Raw genomic sequence first — 18,991 nt, 5'->3', positions numbered from 1 at the left:
AACAGCAGGTCCCATCTTCCTTCCTTGCGGACACACCTTCTGTTATGTTCAGGTGTCTGGCAGCCTGGAATTCCAGGGAGGCTTGGTTACTTCAAACCGATCCTATTAACCCCTATCCTCTTACCAATGACTGGTTTGGCAGTGAGCCATGACACAATTCTGGCCAGTGAAGCACAAGGAAAACTCAGATGTGAGTATTCTCAGAAATGACTCCTTGTTCTTACACGGGGGCACATGGAAAAATTCTCTCCTCTCCAGCGTTAAGCAGTTTCTGGATGAGGATGAGTTGTTTGGGGCTGAGCAGCCATTCTGTGAACTCAAATAGACAATCCTGAGGATAAAGTCAGACTGCGGATGCCAGAACAGAAAAATCAAAGATCATGGTGTCATGATAAGCCAGTAAATTAGCCAACAGAGGACAGCCCTACCTCAGCCTTCTGGTCATATCAGATAATAAGTTCCCAGATTGCTAAGGCCATTTTGAACTGGTTATATGACTTGTTTTGGCTTATAACCAAAAGTATCTCTAATATTTACTAAGAAATCTCTCAGGGCTACAAAGCAACATTGTGTATGATACCTGCCTCCCAAAGCCCGAATTTCCTCCAGAGTACATGCAGGAGTCAAAGTCTGATCAGCAAAAAGAATGTATGTGGGGTCTAGGGCTAGATTTAAGGGCCTGGAATGTAGGTCGATGGCTTAGGTCTAGTGCATAAAGAGACAGGGAGTCTCTAGAGGGTCTAACCAAGGTGATGACATGAGGAAAACCAAAATTAAAGATCACTCTGGAGTGGGGGCTTCCCTGGTAGCTCAGCTGGTAAAGAATCCACCTGCAATGCAGGAGACCCCAATTCAATTCCTGGGTCAGGAAGTTCCCCTGGAGAAGGGAGAGGCTACCCACTCCAGTATTCTTGGACTTCCCTTGTGGCTCAGATGGTGAAGAATCCTCCTGCAATGCTGGAGACCTGGGTTTGATCCCTGGGCTGGGAAGATCCCCTGCAGGAGGGCATGGCAAGCCACTCCAGTATTCTTGCCTGGAGAATCTCCATGGATAGAGGAGCCTGGCAGCCTACAGTCCATGGGGTCACAGAGAGTCGGACATGACTGAGCCGCTAAACTGAAGAGAGTGGATGGGGAAGGCAAGGGGGCTGAGAAGTTGTTACCCAGCATAGAAATTAGACACTCAAACAGAACATCAGACATTGAGAAGAAAGGATAAACTTGGGGCAATTCTTAAGTCCTCAGGTCCCCTGGCAGAGCTCTTCCTTGGTGTCCTGTGGTGGGACAACTCGTCAACCTTGAGCAAACACCTGTATACATGATGCACCTGGGAGAGCTAAGCCTCCACCCACTTTTTGCTCCAGCACCAGATAACCAAGGCATAGGGTTCGGCAGGCAGGGGGCATCTCTGTCCTTAGTGACTCGTGTCCCCCAGGACTCCAGCGTGGGGCCTCTCCCCAGAGTTCTGGAAGGCTCGGGGTAATTCTGCAATGGGCTACATGCGCATGTGCTCGTGTGTGTACAGGTGTGTGTTTATGTATTTGTGTGTCAGAGAAAGTAAGAAAGAGAGAGAAGAGTGTGTCCCACCATGGCCAAACCTGTCTCGCAGAAGCTGTGGGAGCACAGGCAAAGTAACTCTGGAGACTCTAGCTTCCTATCTATAAGCTGGGAACCATAATAGGGAACGTTTATCCAGCATTTATTCTGGGCCAAGGTTTTTAACATGTATGAACCCTTGAGTTTACATATATTACTCACAAGTCTATGATTCCAGAACTTTTATGATCTCCCTTTCATAAAAGGAGTAAGGAGGATAACAGATTTCCCCAAAGTCACATAGGTGATAATGGACAGAGCCTGTTGAGAACCCACACCTTCCAAACCATATGTTCTTAACCACTTGGCCGCATCTCATGGAATGTGGTGACAGTTCAATGAAAGAAGCACAGCAAGTGTCCAGCAGGGCATGGGCTCAATACAAGCTCCCCAACTGCCCACTTATGGCCTGGGGCCGCTGTCTGTGGGCATGAGCACCACACAGCCACCTGCATGGCCTGTGCACCCTCGGAAGAGTCTGCACACAGGCATGGCCATGTGGGCACAGCACACATGTGTGTCTGCCAGAGGCTTCAACAAGGAGCAGGAAGGAGCCCCTCTGCACCCAAAAGGATGCTTCAGCATGGGGCACACAAGACCCAAGTCCAGCTAGGGAGAAAGAATGAGAGTGGATGGTTAACGGCTACCCCTGTGGGAGAGAGTGCCAATGGAACTGTGTACGCATGGATTCCTGAGTTTCCTAACTAGCCTCCCAGCCCTCCGTGGAGAGCCGTTCCCCAGGACTTTGTGGACATAAGCCTTGGTCCTGATTCTGGGCATGCAAGAATTCAGGCCATGAAACATGCAAAGCTTCTACACCAGGGTCCCCTCAAGAACCCATTTTAAAAGTTAGATTCCAAGACCCCGCCCAACCAGGACCTGACTCTGAATCGCTCCCCTGTGCTCTGGAGCATGGCCTTCCTGTCAGCTCCATGAGCCCAGCTGAATCAGCCCACCAGGCTGGGCCAAGCACTCGGGTTCAAGTCTATGCACTTTGAAGCCTGACAGGCCTGCCCCAGAGGAGAACTGGGAAGCTTACATTTTAAATAGCCTCCCCGGATATCTCAGAAAAGTGACAACTGACTCAGGGTATGTATAGTAAAGTAAAAAAAGACACCACAGGAAACCAAGAGGTCAATGGCCTTGCCCTGGCTCTGTTTCTAAAGCTCTGTGCATTCAGACAGTTCCTTCCCCTCTCTGGGCCTCAGTTTCACCATTTACACAATAGGAAGGTTGGACTCTGCTGTCTCTGGGCTCCTCTTCTATATTCAGATAGAAGCCCAATATTCTATAATTCTGTTAAATACCTTTCAATATAGGCTTCCCAGTTTGGAAGTGACAAGGAAACAGAGCAAAGCTGCAGATTCAGAAAGCCAAGCATCCAGTTCATAAGGTCACAAGTGGCCAAAAGCCATGGTGTAATCAAAGCCCCACAGACCCCTGAGTCTGCCCATAGGCCACAGCCCAATAACAGCTTCCTCCCTGCCCCCCGCCCCGCTGTCTTAGAGCCCACCCCTCACCTGTAGGACGAGGCTGATAGCCATGGCTGTATAGGAATAAGAGGCAGAGGAAAGGCCGAAAACCAAAAACAGGGCCACAGCCAAGGTCACCAGGTTGCTCATGAGCTCCAGCCTCAAGGCCACCCATCGCGTGGAAGACAGAAACAACAGCAGGTAGTTATTCTGTACATCTGTCAGCTTTTTAAACCTGACAAAGAAAGGACAACATGAAAGTCACATGTGTTTGTCTAACCCAGGGTTTCCTAACACTGGTTGCTTTCTCCAGCTTCCAGATCCCCAGTCTCACCAAAGATCCAATGAAGAAAACTGGAGAGGATTCCTTCCTACTCCTTTCTCAGTCATGGAGTTCACCTGACCCCAGATCTAGGAGTGAGCTCGAACCGATTTAGGCCTATTAGCAGTTTTCTTCCCCTGGCCTTGATGATTGATTTAGGATGGGTAAGTTACTCTATTGGGCCAACAAGATTGAAAAAAGGCCCAGATTTGTGAGTGAGTGAAGGAAAGCAATCCCTTCTTAGTATCTGTCCACCTTGTTCATGGCTGTATCCCCACTGGGTGCTGAGCACCTGGGAGTTCTCAGTGCTGGCTGAATGATTCCTTAGTCCTAGTCTCTGCACAGCCCTTGGGTCTCTCTAGCGCCACTGGGGGAGCTGGCACCATGGCCCATCCAATATTCCAGTTAACAGAGCACACACCATCTCCCATGCCCAAATCTCTCCTGGCTTCAAGGCCACCTCAGATGCTGCCTCCTCCCCAAAGCCTTCCCTGACCCCAAGCTGCGGGTTATCACTTTCTCCTCTGAAACCCCAAGTCATTCTACCTGCGTTTCTCCTATTGCATCGTATTCAACACTTGTCTTATTCCAAAAATATACATCTGTGTCCCCTGTCTTCCATTAGACTGCAAACTTCTTGTAGTTCAGTGCAGACCATGTTTGACTGATGCTTACAAGTAGAAAAGTTTATGTTACACGATTAAACCTCAGCAACAATCATGGGGTTTGATTATTTGTTTCAACAAACATTTAGAAGGCAAATCTATGGGTGTCAATAGTGAAGAAAATTCTTTTATTTAGAAAGCTATCGTTCTTTATTATTCTATTATATTTAGATATCTGTTTGCAATTGAGAGCAAAAAAATGCAATAAGTAATAATATGGTAATACATTATATCCTTCATTGTATTAATATATGTATATAACAGCACAGATCTTTAAGACTGACAGACATTTTTCATATCACTTGCATTTTTTATTCTTATAAGTACCATCTTCCGGATGGGGTTCTGGAGGTGCAGTGAAATAAATGGAATAAAACAAAGATCTCTCTATTCTTCTGAGGATGGTGCTATTTCCGGGTGCTGTTTCCTACCCTTCCTGTCACCCACCATCGCCACACTCCCCGTCACACTCAGAGAGCAGAAGGACTCACTCATTGATGAAGTCTTCAGTTTTTCCATAGACATGGATGGAGCTCAGGCCCTGCAGCGTGGTGAGGATGTGGGAAAACAAAGGGGAGCAGCTGTAGTTCTTCAGTCTCTTGAACACACTGATGGCCCTCTTGAACATCCTGCATTGAGAACGGGAGTGAGTGACCTGAGCCATCCACCTCTGACACCCTCCAGTTCTAGGTTGGTCCTAGACTCATACCCCTAGTCACAAACCTCATTCACAAGCAAAAAGAACCCACTCACCTAAAATAAACCAGGCAAACAGAGAGGATGATAACTCCCATCAGCAGGATATAGGGGGATAGGAAACTGATTATCAAGAGGATCATGATCACCACCAAAAACAGGAGCAGAGACTGTTCAACCACGATGGGCAAGAACTGATCCAGTTCATCCATGTCCCCTGCAAAGCAGTTGAGGAGCCGGCCAGTTGGGGTCGTGTCAAAGAAGTGCATGGGGCAGAGAGACACCTGTGAGGACAAAAGCAACCCAGATCACAAGGCTGGCTGCACGCCTTGGTGGGGGCCTGATGATGACACCAGGTATCCGCAAGCTCTGAAAGATGTACAGAATGCAGACTAAAGGATATCCAGGGAAGGCAACATAGAGCAACGCTTAAAGGCAGAGGCTTCAGAGTCAATTTGCCTGGACTCCAGGGCTGCCCCAGTCTTCCATCTACTGCTCTGGGACTGTAGGCAAGTTACGTATAAGCTCTCTGAGTCTCAGGGTCCCCCTTTATAAAATGGGGATGATAATGATGCTTCAGAGTTGTGATGAGGATTGTACAACTCTGAAAATGTACTAAAATATACAATTTATAAGGGTATGTTGGGGCCTCCCTGGTGGTCCAGTGGTTAAGAATCTGCCTGTCAGTGTAGGGGACATGGGTTCAATACTGGGTCTGGAAAGATGCCACACGCCTCAGAGCAACTAAGCCCATATACCACTAGTACTAAGCCCACGCTCTAAAGCCAGTGCTCTGCAACAAGCAAATCCACCACAATGAGAAGCTTGTACACTGCAATGAAGTGTAGCCCCCAGTCACTGCAGATGAAGAAAACCTGCACAGAAATAAGTAAATAAATAAAATTGTAAAGGGTATATGCGGGTTTGATCCCTGGGTCAGGAAGATCCCCTGGAGAAGGGAATGGCAACCCACTCCAGTATTTTTGCCTGGAAAATCCCATGAATAGAAAAGCCTGGTAGGCTAGAGTCCATGCAGCCGCAAAGAGTCGGACACAACTGAGCAACCAACACATTAATATAATTATTTGAGTCATGAAGTGGCTCTGCAGCAGCCCTCATGGCAAATGTCTGGATCCTGCTGGTAAGTACAGCTTGCTTGCTGTCTAAGGTAGGAGGTCGTCATCAAGTAGTCGCTCGGTTGTGTCTGACTCTTTGCAAACCCGTGGTCTGTCAGGCTCCTCTGTCCAGGGACTTCTCCAGGCAAGAATACTGGAGTGGGTTGCCAGTTCCTTCTCCAGGGGATCTTCCCGGCCCAGGGACTGAACCCAGGTCTCTCTCATTGCAGGCAGATTCTTTACCATCTGAGCCACCAGGGGAGCCCAAGGTAGGAAGTGGGGAGCAGAAACATCAGAGGGGCAGACTGTGAGATCCTTGCTTTCTTCTTCTGCTTCTAAATTGTCTTTAATTCTACCTCCAGAATCTTTTGTTAAATACATGAGCTAAAGCAAAAAGAATAGTCATAATCACTGACAAATAAAAGACTAAAGCAATCACTCCCTTAGACACTGAGCACTTTTGGGGGGTGAGGGGCTAGGAGGGCAGGACTCAGCTCAGCTGTGGCATGAAAGGGGTCTTTCCGAGAGCCCTTGCTCACTAGGGATTAGAAGTATATGGTGGGGACACAGGGTCAGGATCTCTGGTTGCCTCCTTAAGTAGCAAACTCACCTGGTTCTAGTTTTGTTTCTATATTTGTTGATTTTATAGTTGAGCCAATTTTTTCAGAGATTTTTCCTTTACTTGTGATTATTTAAAACTAAAGGGGAAATTTAAGATCAATAAAGCCATAAAAGGGTGAGCAAAGGGAAAATGTTTCAAATACGAAATGTATTTTCTAGTGAAAAAAATTCAAACACTTCTCAAAATTAAAATATAGAATATAACTTTGAGAAGGCCTGGGCACTAGGTATTTCTAGAATCTGGGAATGTGGAGTCAGAAACTTAGAGACCAGCTAGCTAGTGCCACCACCACAGATTAGGTGGTAAGGACTGCCAGGCCTTGGGGTAACATTTCCCTCTCCTGCCTTCTGGCTCATCAAGTCAGTTGCTATATCTGAGATGTGGGGAAATGTCTTGGCCTTACCCTCCTAAACTAAAACACAGTTTGTGGGACTTCCCTGATGATCCAGTGGTTAATTAAGATTTTGCCTTTCATTGCAGGGGGTGCTGGTTTGATCCCTGGTCAGGGAACTAAGATCCCATTTGCCTCACGGCCAAAAAGCCAAAACACATTGTAACAAATTCAATAAAGATATTTAAAATGATGGCCCACATCAAAAAAAAATTTTTTTTAAATTTTCACCCAATGATGGGTGCCCTCATTGCCTCCCGAGAATCCCTCTGAGAAGCCCCTCTCTACAGTTCTCAGTTCCAGCCTTCCTGAGCTCCATGCAGCTCCCTGGAAATGTTCTGCTTCTTCTCACCTCTTCATCTTGAACTGGCGAGATCTCATTCATCCTCACATCTTAGCATAGAGGTCACTTCCTCCAGGAAGCCTTCTTGGACTCCCACCTTCCTTCCACCGTTCCCATGCTTGGGTTGGGTGTGTCATGTTCTTATGGTCCTGTGTGCCCCCACCCCATGGTTAACTCTGCACATCATATAACAACAGAATATCTTCCTCTCTATCTCCCTCCTTAGGCTATACTCTAAGATGACCCAAACCCCATCTGCATTGTTCACTTACCACTGTGAACCCAGTGCCTACCCCAGAGCCTGGCACCCAGTAATATTCGATAAGTGAAAGACAGAAAGGACATTTCCAAGAGGTAATGTGATACTATAGATAACTTGGTATTCTAGCCATAACATACATTCTAACCATAACACATATGAGGTTTCAATCTTCTCATATGTAAGATAAGGGTAAAATACCTACTTCCAAAGGAACTTAAGGAAATTAGAAGCAACTCTTTATGTGACTGTGCTCAGCCAACAGAGGCCAGCATTGATAGCTGAGGGCTGACCCTCTAGGAAGGGGCATTAAACTTTTAATATCATGCTTCTAGTCGTGGGAGTTTCAGTGAACCTACCTCATTCTCTGGCCTGCTCCCACCCAGTTAGTGATCCCGTGTAAACTTACAACTATATGACATTATATTCTCCAAACCATGGAGATAGCAAAAAAGATCAGCAGTTTTCAGAGGTCTAGGGGAGGGGTATATATAGGCTGAGCAAAGGGGATTTTTAGGGCAGTTTGACTATTCAGTATGACACTTGATGATAGACGCATGCTAGTACACGTTTGTCAAAACCCATAGAAGGTACAACAGAAGGAGTGAACCTTAATGTAAACTATGGACTTTGATAGATAATAATAATATATCAATGTTGATTCATCAACTGTTAACAGATGTCCCCCACTAGTGCAAGCTATTAATAATAGGAGAAACTGAGGATGTGGTGAAGGGTAAAAGTGAACCCTATATCTTCTGCTCAATTTTTCTCTAAACCAAAAACTGCTCAAAAAATAGAGTCTAATAATTAGAGAAAAGGGTTGAGCAAGGTCAAGGCTCACCCTGTGGCCATCCCCAGTGCCCAGGCCCATACCTTGTTGAAGAGCTTGTTGTGCAGTGTTGTGGGTGCCTTCCCCATCACCTTGGTGAAAACCACTGTGAGGCAAATGCTGAAGAAGATTGTGAACAGGATGCTGAGGCCAAACACCAGTTGGTAAAAGGGCAGCTGAGGATTGTCCAGTATGTCACCTGGGTCTGCAGCGGTCCAGTTGCTCTCTTGACTGCTATTATTCTTCAAGAAAGGGCAGGGAGTATGGTGTGAGAAGAAATATGCTTCATCTTTGTCCCCCATTCCTGACACACAAGTCCCAAAACTTTTGCAGTTTCCGAGGTGATGGGGGTGCTTGGGGCTTCATTTGTGGTAATATTTGACCTTGGACTCTGGTTTCTGACACAGGTGCTTCTAAGACCTTTGAGGCCTCTGGAGCAATGAAGAGTCTTTTGTAGCTAATGAGATGACTAGGGGCTGGGGGCTCCTAAATAGCTTCAGGATTGGGGCTGGTCACCAGAAAGACCAAGTCATGAGTCCAAGCTTGGAACGTTCAGCCCTACTCCCATCTTCTGGAAATGGGAAGAAGCTGGAATTTTAGTTTATGATTCATCATGTCTATATGTTAAAGTGAAAGTCGCTTGGTCATGTCTGACTCTTTGCAACCCCATGGACAATACAACCCATGGAATTCTCCAGGCCAGAATAGTGGAATGTGTAGCCTTTCCCTTCTCCAAGGGATCTTCCCAACCCAGGGGTCAAACTGGGGTCTCCCACATTGCAAGCAGATTCTTTACCAGCTGAGCCACAAGAGAAGCCCAAGAATACTGGAGTGGGTAGACTATCCCTTCTCCAGTGGATCTTCCCAAACCAGGAATTGAACTCGGGATCTCCTACTTTGCAGGAGGATTCTTTAAAACTGAGCCACAAGTTGAAGCCACGATAAAAAAAAATCTGAAAGCATGGCGTTCAGAGAGCTTCCAGGTTGGTGAACACATCCATGTGCTAGAAGGGTGGTGTACCCCAACTCTATGGAAACAGAAGCTCCTGCACTTTGGACTCTTCTGTACCTCACCCTAACTATGTTTTCATCTGGCTCTGCATCTGCATCATTTACTATATCCCTTATTTAAAAACTGATAAAAGTATTTCCCTAAGTTCTGTGAGCCATTATAGAAAATTATCAAACCCAAAGAGGGAGTCATGGGAATCCCCAATTTATAGCTGATTCATCAGAACTACAAAAACAACAGAATGATCTCTTCATTTCCAAGGCAAACCATTCAATAGCACAGTAATCCAAGTCTATGCCCCAACCACTAATGCAGAAGAAGCTGAAGTTGAACGGTTCTATGAAGACCTACAAGACCTTCTAGAACTAACACACAAAAAAGATGTCCTTGTCATCATAGGGGGCTGGAATGCAAAAGTACGAAGTCAAGAGATACCTGGAGTAACAGGCAAATTTGGCCTTGGAGTACAAAATGAAGCAGGTCAAAGGCTAACAGAGTTTTGCCAAGAGAACACACTCATCATAGCAAACATCCTCTTCCAACAACACAAGAGAAGACTCTACATATGGACATCACCAAATGGTCAATACCAAAATCAGATTGATTATATTCTTTGCAGCCAAAGATGCAGAAACTTTATACAGTCAGCCAAAACAAGACTGGGAGCTGAGTGTGGCTCAGATCATGAACTCCTTATTGCCAACTTCAAACTTAAATTGAAGAAAGCAGGAAAAACCACTAGACCATTCAGGTATGACCTAAATTAAATCTCTTGTGATTATACAGTGGAAGTGACAAATAGATTCAAGGGGTTAGATCTGATAACTAACTATTCAAGGGGTTAGTCTGAAGAACTATTGACAGAGGTTCATGACATCGTATAGGTGGCAGTGATCAAGATCATCCCCAAGAAAAAGAAACGCAAAAAGGCAAAATGGTTGTCTGAGGAATACTTACAAATAGCTGAGAAAAGAAGAGAAGCTAAAGGCAAAGGAGAAAAGAAAAGATATACCCATCAGAATGCAGAGTTTCAAAGAAGAGCAAGGAGAGATAAGAAAGCCTTCCTTAGTGATCAGTGCAAAGAAATAGAGGAAAACAATAGAATGGGAAAGACTAGAGATCTCTTTAAGAAAATTAGAGATACCAAGGGAACATTTCATGCAAAGATGGGCACAATAAAGGACAGATAAAGATGGGCACAATAAATGGTATGGACCTAACAGAAGCAGAAGATATTAAGATGAGGTGACAAGAATACACAGAAGAACATACAAAAAAGATCTTAATGACCCAGATAACCACAATGGTGTGATCACTTGCCTAGAGCCAGACATCCTGGAATATGACGTCAAGTGGGCCTTAGGAAGCATCACGATGAACAAAGCTAGTGGAGGTGATGGAATTCCAGTTGAGCTATTTCAAACCCTAAAAGATGATGCTGTGAAAGTACTGCACTCAATATGCCAGCAAATTTGGAAAACTCAACAGTGGCCACAGGACTGGAAAAGGTCAGTTTTCATTCCAATCCCTAAGAAAGGCAATGCCAAAGAATGCTCAAACTACTGCACAATTGCACTCATCTCACACGCTAGTAAAGTAATGCTCAAAATTCTCCAAGCCAGGCTTCAACAGTACATGAGCCATGAACTTCCAGATGTTCAGGATGGATTTAGAAAAGGCAGAGAAACCAGAGATCAAATTGCCAACATCTGCTGGATCACAGAAAAAGCAAGAGAGTTCCAGAAAAACACCTGCTTTATTGATTACGCCAAAGCCATGTGTGCATCACAACTGGAAAATCCTTAAAGAGATGAGAACACCAGACCACCTGACCTGCCTCCTGAGAAATCTGTATGCAAGTTAAGAGGCAACAGTTAGAACTGGACATGGAGCAAGAGACTGGTTCCAAATAGGGAAAGGAATACATCAAGGCTGTATATTGTCACCCTGCTTATTTAACTTATATGCAGAGTACATCACGCAAAATGCCGGGCTAGATGAAGTACAATCTGGAATCAAGATTTCCGGGAGATACATCAATAACCTCAGATACACAGATGACACCACCTTTATGGCAGAAAGAGAAGAAGAACTAAAGAACCTCTTGATGAAAGTGAAAGAAGAGAATGAAAAAGCTGGGTTGAAACTCAACATTCAAAAAACAAAGATCATGGCATCCAGTCCCATCACTTCATGGCAAATAGATGGGGAAACAATGGAAACAGTGAGAAATTTTATTTTCCTGGGCTGCAAAATCACTGCAGATGGTGACTGCAGCCATGAAATTAAGACGCTTGCTTCTTGGAGGAAAAGCTATGACCAACCTAGACAGCATGTTAAAAACCAGAGACATTACTTTGCCAACAAAGGTCCATCTAGTCAAAGCTATGGTTTTTCCAGTTGTCATGTATGGATGTGAGAGTTGGACAATAAAGAAAGCTGAGTGCTGAAGAATTGATGCTTTTGAACTGTGGTGTTGGAGAAGACTCTTGAGAGTCCCTTGGTCAGCAGGGAGATCAAACCAGTCCATCCTAAAGGAAATCAGTCCTGAATATCCATTGGAAGGACTGATGCTGAAGCTGAAACTCCAATACTTTGGAAAAGATCCTGATGTTGGGGGAGATTGAAGGCGGGAGGAGAAGGGGATGACAGAGGATGAGATGATTGGATGGCATCACTGACTCAGTGGACATGAGTTTGAGCAAACTCCGGGAGCTGGTGAAGGACAAGGAAGCCTGGTGTGCTGCAATTCATGAGGTTGCAGTCAGACATGACTGAGTGACTGAACTAAACAAAACATCTAGACTTGTGATTGGCACATGAGCAGTCTTATGGGACTGAACCCTTAACCTGTGAGGTGTTGCTAACACTGGATAGGTAGTAACAGAATGGAGTTGAATTGTAGTATACCCAGGGAGTATCCAGGGAGTTGGAGAATTGGTTGATATAGAGGGGAGAAAAAAAAAAAAACAAACCTGTACTTTGGGTATCAGAGACATTATATGTGGAGAGAGGAAAACTGTGAGTTTTCTCTTTTAGAGGTTTAGATCATTTGAGTTCAGGGTGAAATTCAGCAGGGAGAAAAATCTGTCTTCCTGGGGCTACAGAAGACTCAGCAGCCAGTAGAAGGTGAAACTATACATTCAAACCTCCCTGCTCCCTCCCCACTGCTCTGTGCTGATCGCCTGGACCACTACAGCATCAGTCTCAGCGGCCTGTCTCCTTGATCCAGCTCTTGCCTCCACTCCATTGCCAGCTCTACCTTGCTTGTTCCAAACTCAAATCCACTACCACTAGGACTTCTATGCATCCCTCCTCAATGCATCTCTGTCCTCAGGCAGCCTGCTGTTGATATGAGCCTCTTCTCTTCTGGCATGGTAGGAAATGGCTGGATAAATTACTTCACGCTATGCTGTTAGAAATCTGCACTAGATGTTCATCTAACATCACCTCTGCCTCCTTCCACACTCTCCACTGTGATTCAGGGAAGACCTTGAGAACTGTTTCTCAGACTCCTTGCCAGCATGGTCTTAGGTTAGACTCTATGAAAGAGAGGCACTCACAGGAAATCTAAAGGTTGAAAGAGAAGCCATTATACTCTGGTGGCAATTGTGGACAGGTCTATGGAGCGGGGAGTTCAGCCAGTGGTTAGTAGGCATCCTTCCAAGGATCAGCCCATTTAGTGCCGCCTGCTGCTAAAATTCCTGGAGTCTGCTTTCCCTCTCTCCTCCAGCCCTTCCAATGGCTGTGTAGCCTCTAACTTGTGGATTAACTCTTTGAAGCTCTAAATATTTCAAGTGGCTCCTGCTTTCCTGACCAAACTCCTTCTGAAACATGACTCAAAAGTTAACCAAATAGAGTGTTTGAAAAACGTGGCCTGGATTCAGAGCACAGAGTTCAAGGCACATTGATGTCTCAGGGAAGGCTCCTTCTCCTCTCTAAGAATAATTTCTGCAAATACAAAATGGGGACAATGATACCTATCTCAGAATGGGGTTGGGAAGATTAATGACTTAACCTGGCACATAACGGCTGAGAGCTCCAGAACCCTCAACACGAACAACCCTGTCCAAACTCCTGCACTAAAAGACTTGACCGAACTCTAGCGTGGCTCCTAGAGGCTAAGGCATGTCCCTTGGAGGACCCCAGCTCTCCCCACCTTCATTAAAGTGCCTCTGCCAGGAAAATCTACTGTTTGTTCCAGCCTGCAGCTGAGGACAGGCCCCTGATCTCTCTTCCTCAGAGCCCTTACTAAGAAGCACTCACAGCTGTGACTGTGTATCTCTTGCAACTCAGAAGCATCTTTCTTAAAGATCTGAGAATGATTCCTTTAAAATGTAACCCTCAGAAAGGACAGAGCCTCTGTAGCCCACTCTCAGCCCACATCAGCTGGCTGCAGACACTGATGGCTTAATTGTACTGACACTCACCAGCCTTTTGTATTTTTTCATTCTCTGACCCAGCAGAGCCCCTGCTTTCCCTCCTGTCTCATTCTGCCTTTCAAAAGCCCAAGTCACTTCTGTGCAAGTCATACTGGAGCTCAGCTTTTTCCCTGCTGTCAGGAGTGATGGATAAAACTTCTTTTCCCTTCTCTAACTCATATTAGAGCAGACTGTAAAGCATTCTTGGTGTAAAGAGCTGTTTGGGGACAGAAACCTCTTGGTTTTATTCCTAGAAGACTGTACAGGTGACCTCTTGCTCTGTGAACACAGGATGCCCAGCTGGGAGGGAGCCCCAGAGTTTCGGGTCCCAAGGGTTCCCTCTAGGGCCCCTTTCATCAGTGTGGCAAGGGCAGGTACTGGGCTTGCCGTGGGCTTCTCTAATCCATACCCATGGGGCCCCAAGGAGTAAGAAGGTCCCCCATTCCACCCAGGTTCACAGAAATGCACCCCACCCCCACATGGCACTCACCCCTGAGCCCTGCCCCAGCCAGTAGCTCAGCCACCAGAAGTTGAACAACGTGCAGAAGACCGTTATCACCATGAGAAGGAAAACCACACCACAGACCACGTAACCTGGGGGGAGAGAGGTGCCAAAAGGAGGTACATGGCCACACCAGGTCCTTGGATCTTCCTCAGACACCCTAGAAGACTAAAAAGAGCTGGGTTCCAAGATTAGAAAGCCCTGGGTTCAAATCCTGGCTCAAACTACTTAAAAGCTATATGAGCCTGGGCGAGGGACCTAATGTCAATGACATTCCACTTCCTTACATACGAGATGGTGACGGTAGTCCTGCCAGCCTCAAGGGGCTGCTCTAAAGATGCTATGAGGTAACGTGTGTCAAGTACCCAGCCCAGTGCCTGGTTATGTGAGCAGTGTTCTAGAGAAGCTGATTCCCCTTATGCAAGTCCCGAGGGTTCAACATTCAAAATAACGACAGCTACCTTTCACTATTATGTACCAAGTGCCAGGTAGAATACTAAATATATGAATTATTTTTGAATTCAGAATGCCTATCGCCAAGTCTCCAAGGGAGGAAGTAACTTGCCCAAAGCCATAGAGCTGGTGAGTGGTGAAGCCAAGGATGGGAAAACCTAGGGTACACACCTTCCTTTCCCATCTGCCTCTTGCCCTGGCACTCTCCCCACCTATCCAGTCTGTGCCCCGTGCCCATATTCTTTTTCTTGAATTCTTCCTTAAGCTCCACCCAAGGGCCAACTCTCTTTGATGACATCTGAGACCATGCTTGGTCCCAGAGATCTCGCTCTCTTGCTACTGATGGATGAATGTCTTAATTCTCCAGTTAGATTACAGGGTAGGTTCTCAGGCAACTTTATACACCCTCCCCTCCAGAACTCGGCAAGAGCCTGGTTCATAATAGGCACTTCCTAAATACAGATCAATTGGTTTTTTGGTTCATTCATTGCGTTTCACAGGTATTTGCTACTTCCCTGCTCTGGTTAGGCCCTGTGTTACATCCTGTAAGGATGTTCACGGTGGAAGGGGTGAGGATGGTAATCTACGCACAGCCCTCCTCTTCCTCCCTAGACAGGTAGAGAGAAGACACACCTTGTGCAGGGTTAGGTTCCAAAATCAATGAAGAATAAAAAGTTGGCATGGGGTCAAAATTACTCTCAAAAATTAAGTTACTCAAAACCACAGTAGCATATACTTGGTTCATGTTTACAACATTGTACAGTTATATATGTGTGAATTTGGTAACATACACCATTAAATAAAGCAGAAGCTTTGAAACTTTTTATTGCCATCCACCTTCAGATATACAGTCTAATACATAATAAAATGAAGGCTTCACCAATATCACTTCTGCAGATATTTTCTACTCTAGCCACATTTCTACTCTCATTGCTACCTACGACCCACTCAGTTGATTTCACAACCCACTAGCGGGCTAGGACCTGCAGGATGAAAAACACTGAGATAAAGAGTACGGTGGCACTCTTTATTTCAGTAAAAATATTAATGATATTTGCTTATATTTCTTATTTTCTATATTCCTAATACTTATTTGGGGCCTTAATCCTGTCAGACTGCTCGTCCCAAGGCTAGCTAATTCCTAGAGACAGCAAGTAACTCCTTGCAAGCACACCTTTGATATACAAACGAACCAATCCACAACCCACCCTCCCAATAACCTCTTTTATTAAAACTCTCACCCACCAAGCCAATATTCGCCCTCCCCTAAATCACCCTAAGACCAGATATCAGACAGCTAGGGCCACCACTATAGCAATGAGCCCTCCAGAATTGTTCCCAAGCTTACTCAGTATGGTTACCCTGCCTCACCCTCTTCTTCCCACAGAAACCCTAATAAAGGCTCTGGGTCCTGCTTCTCTTACCACTCCTCAGCCTCCTAACCAACCCTGGGGCTTCCCCATGTGGTCCTTCATGGCATGCCATGCCTATTTCTAGGCAAAAAAAACACAAACTTTTCCCTTCATGAAAATAATTTACATGTCTATACGCCTTGACACATTTGATTTTTTAAATGTCAGGTATATTAACACAAATACACATGTAAACATAATTTCTGGCACTGAATACAGTGTCAGAGTTATTATAGTTAAGTATGGCTGGAATTATGCAAGTTAAACTCATGAATGGCATGACCCTTGTGTCCCCCTACCTCCCATGACCTTGAATATTCCAGTCTGACCCAACTTCCTGCATAGGCCTGGCCTGGGGCAGCTGATAGCCCATACCTCCGCCTGCCTGGATGTAGTGGTGGTAGACTGTCCACTTCAAGGACCCTTCCTCCATCTTCTCCTTCTCTGTGAGCTGATTTTCCAGCCCTGGATCAGGGAAAAGAAAAAGGAAACAGTATGCCTCCCATCGCCTATATCTCCTTCCCGGTCAAGAAGAGTACTTCCAAAGCCTTCTGTTCAGGCTGTCACCAGTACCCCACCCAAGTCTAACTCTAACCAGCAGAGTTTGCAGGTCTGACTGGACTCTGAAAAGGGGGTCCATCGCCAGCCATTCAATAGACCCTGGAGGGCCTGAGGTTCCCAAGGGCTGGGTGGGTTGAGAGAGATAGTGGGAGAGAAGGAAGAAAGCAGTGACCTGGGACCAGAACTGTCATCATGATACTGTACAGCTTCAAGAAGCAAATCACTTAACCTGTCTGTTTCCTCATCTGACAACTGGCAGGCCTACAGATAATTACTAAGATGCTTTGTAGCAATATGCTTCTGAAACAGCTCTTCAAAACAGGTGTGACACCAGCCCAAGCACACACTTGGCCTACAGCAGGGCAGAGAGATCAGTACCTGGAAATAACAGTAGATGTTGTCAATGTTGTCAACGACAACCACAACAACAGTAACAGGAGACAGCACTGCGATGGATACCTATTGTTTCTGCCTGTCGCTCTCCCTTCTTCTAACAGCAACACCACAATTTTCCCAGGAGAAGACAGCCCTCTTTGTGGAATTTTAATCTTGAGGGAAATTAGACTAGGATGGAAAACATCCGAAGCAGGTTTTCTTCAAAAGGATTCTATACCTGTTCCTGCTATTCTAGACTCCAAAGTTACTGAGGTCTGGTACTCCAACTTTTTTTTTCAATCTGCCAACACATTATTTTTCTGCCCAAATTGGCTTCTGATCTTTGCAGCTGAAGACTCTATTTGTGACAGATGTGCCAGGCACTGTCCTAACCCTCAGGACCTCTTCTAATCTCCACTATGGTGTTGTAATATAAGAACAATTATCTCCACTTTTGCCAGTGAGGGTTCAGAGAGTTTAACCTGTTTGGTTGGCCAAGGTCACACAGCTTTGAGAGCAGTAGACCTGGAATTCTAATCCAGGACCTGTCTTACTTTAAAAATGAAAAGTCTTTCCCGTCTGCTACCTTGTCTCAGAAAAGAGCAAGATCTTCAATAAGCATACTAAAAGATGTTCAGCTTCACCTTTTGAATGCCCAGGACTGGGACTAATTTATTTCTGACTTTCAATGGCATTGTTCTAAAAAAATGCATAATGAATTAACGGCCCAGTAATCTTGCAAAGTTTAAATTTGAGTCACTTGAAGTCAAGCCTCATTCTGCCTCTGCACACCCACAGCTGTTCCCCCATACTCACTTCCTGGTTGCTTTAGGCCTCCTGGTCAGCACAGTCCTTACCCCACAGCTCTCCAATACTTGGATTTGTACCCTATATGAGTAATATCTGGCATCCTATTCAGTGAGTGACAAGGCCTGGTCTCACATTCAGGAGGAAATGCCAGAGCCTGTGGGATGCAGACAGGCAGGCAGAGGGTTTCACCCTGCTCCCAGGTGAAAGCACTATTCCATTCAGCACTATTACCAGCATTTTCACTGAGAAGCTCTTCCTGGCAAGCGGTCTGGGCCGGACCTTCCAGCTGTAGCTCCTCTTCTGTCTGTGCGACTCCCTGCGACACAACCTGGGGAGAAAGCACAGCCATGGATGCAGGGAATGGTCCACCCAGTTGGATCAGAAGTGAGGATGGGGTAGGGGAAAATCACCTGTGTGGGTTTCCTGTGCATCTTCTGGATGAGCTGGGCATATGGTCCCCTCTTCTGTATGAGCTCACTGTGAATTCCTTTTTCACAGATTTTTCCATCTTCAAATAAAATGATCTGGTCACAAAACTCTAAATACTGAAGAGTCAAAAGAAATAAGATCTTCAATAAGCATACTAAAAGATGCTCAACTTCATTATTCAAAAGGAAAAATTTAAATCCTGAGAAAATATTTTATATCACCAATTTGGCAAAAGCTCAAACACTGGACAATCCCAAGTATTGATAATGACTAGGGGTAAGATACCCTTATGGCAGAAAGTGAAGAAGAACTAATGAGCCTCTTGATGAAAGTGAAAGAAGAGAGTGAAAAGTTGGCTTAAAGCTCAACATTCAGAAAACTAAGATCATGGCATCCGGTCCCATCACTTCATGGCAAATAGACGGGGAAACAGTAGAAACAGTGGCTGACTTTATTTTCTTGGCTCCAAAATCACTGTGGATGGTGATTACAGCCATGAAATTAAAAGACGCTTACTCCTTGGAAGGGAAGTTATGACCAACCTAGACTGCATATTAAAAAGCAGAGACATTACTTTGCCAACAAAGGTCTGTCTAGTCAAGGCTATGGTTTTCCCAGTAGTCATGTATGGGTGTGAGAGTTGGACTGTAAAGAAAGCTGAGCACCGAAAAATTCATGCTTTTGAACTGTGGTGTTGGAGAAG

The 18,991-nt window shown here is 45.4% G+C and overlaps 1 protein-coding gene across 7 annotated transcripts in view; it reads right to left on the bottom strand.

Annotated features, from left to right (window-relative positions):
• Positions 1 to 18,991, bottom strand: part of ABCC11 (ATP binding cassette subfamily C member 11) — an 82,998-nt gene that overhangs the window by 15,484 nt on the left and 48,523 nt on the right. For all 7 annotated transcript variants that reach the window (XM_020879788.2, XM_020879719.2, XM_020879637.2 and 4 more), the window contains 8 exons: positions 18,270 to 18,404; positions 18,091 to 18,187; positions 16,489 to 16,578; positions 14,237 to 14,340; positions 8,358 to 8,555; positions 4,809 to 5,035; positions 4,547 to 4,684; positions 3,117 to 3,303 (listed from right to left, as the gene is read on the bottom strand). In XM_020879788.2, coding sequence (XP_020735447.2) covers positions 3,117 to 3,303; positions 4,547 to 4,684; positions 4,809 to 5,035; positions 8,358 to 8,555; positions 14,237 to 14,340; positions 16,489 to 16,578; positions 18,091 to 18,187; positions 18,270 to 18,404 — 1,176 coding nt within the window. The remainder of the gene's footprint in view (positions 1 to 3,116; positions 3,304 to 4,546; positions 4,685 to 4,808; positions 5,036 to 8,357; positions 8,556 to 14,236; positions 14,341 to 16,488; positions 16,579 to 18,090; positions 18,188 to 18,269; positions 18,405 to 18,991) is intronic.

The sequence above is a fragment of the Odocoileus virginianus genome, chromosome 20 (genome assembly GCF_023699985.2).
Source record: "Odocoileus virginianus isolate 20LAN1187 ecotype Illinois chromosome 20, Ovbor_1.2, whole genome shotgun sequence".
Classification (NCBI taxonomy): domain Eukaryota; kingdom Metazoa; phylum Chordata; class Mammalia; order Artiodactyla; family Cervidae; genus Odocoileus; species Odocoileus virginianus.
This window is presented reverse-complemented; position numbering and strand designations above follow the sequence as displayed.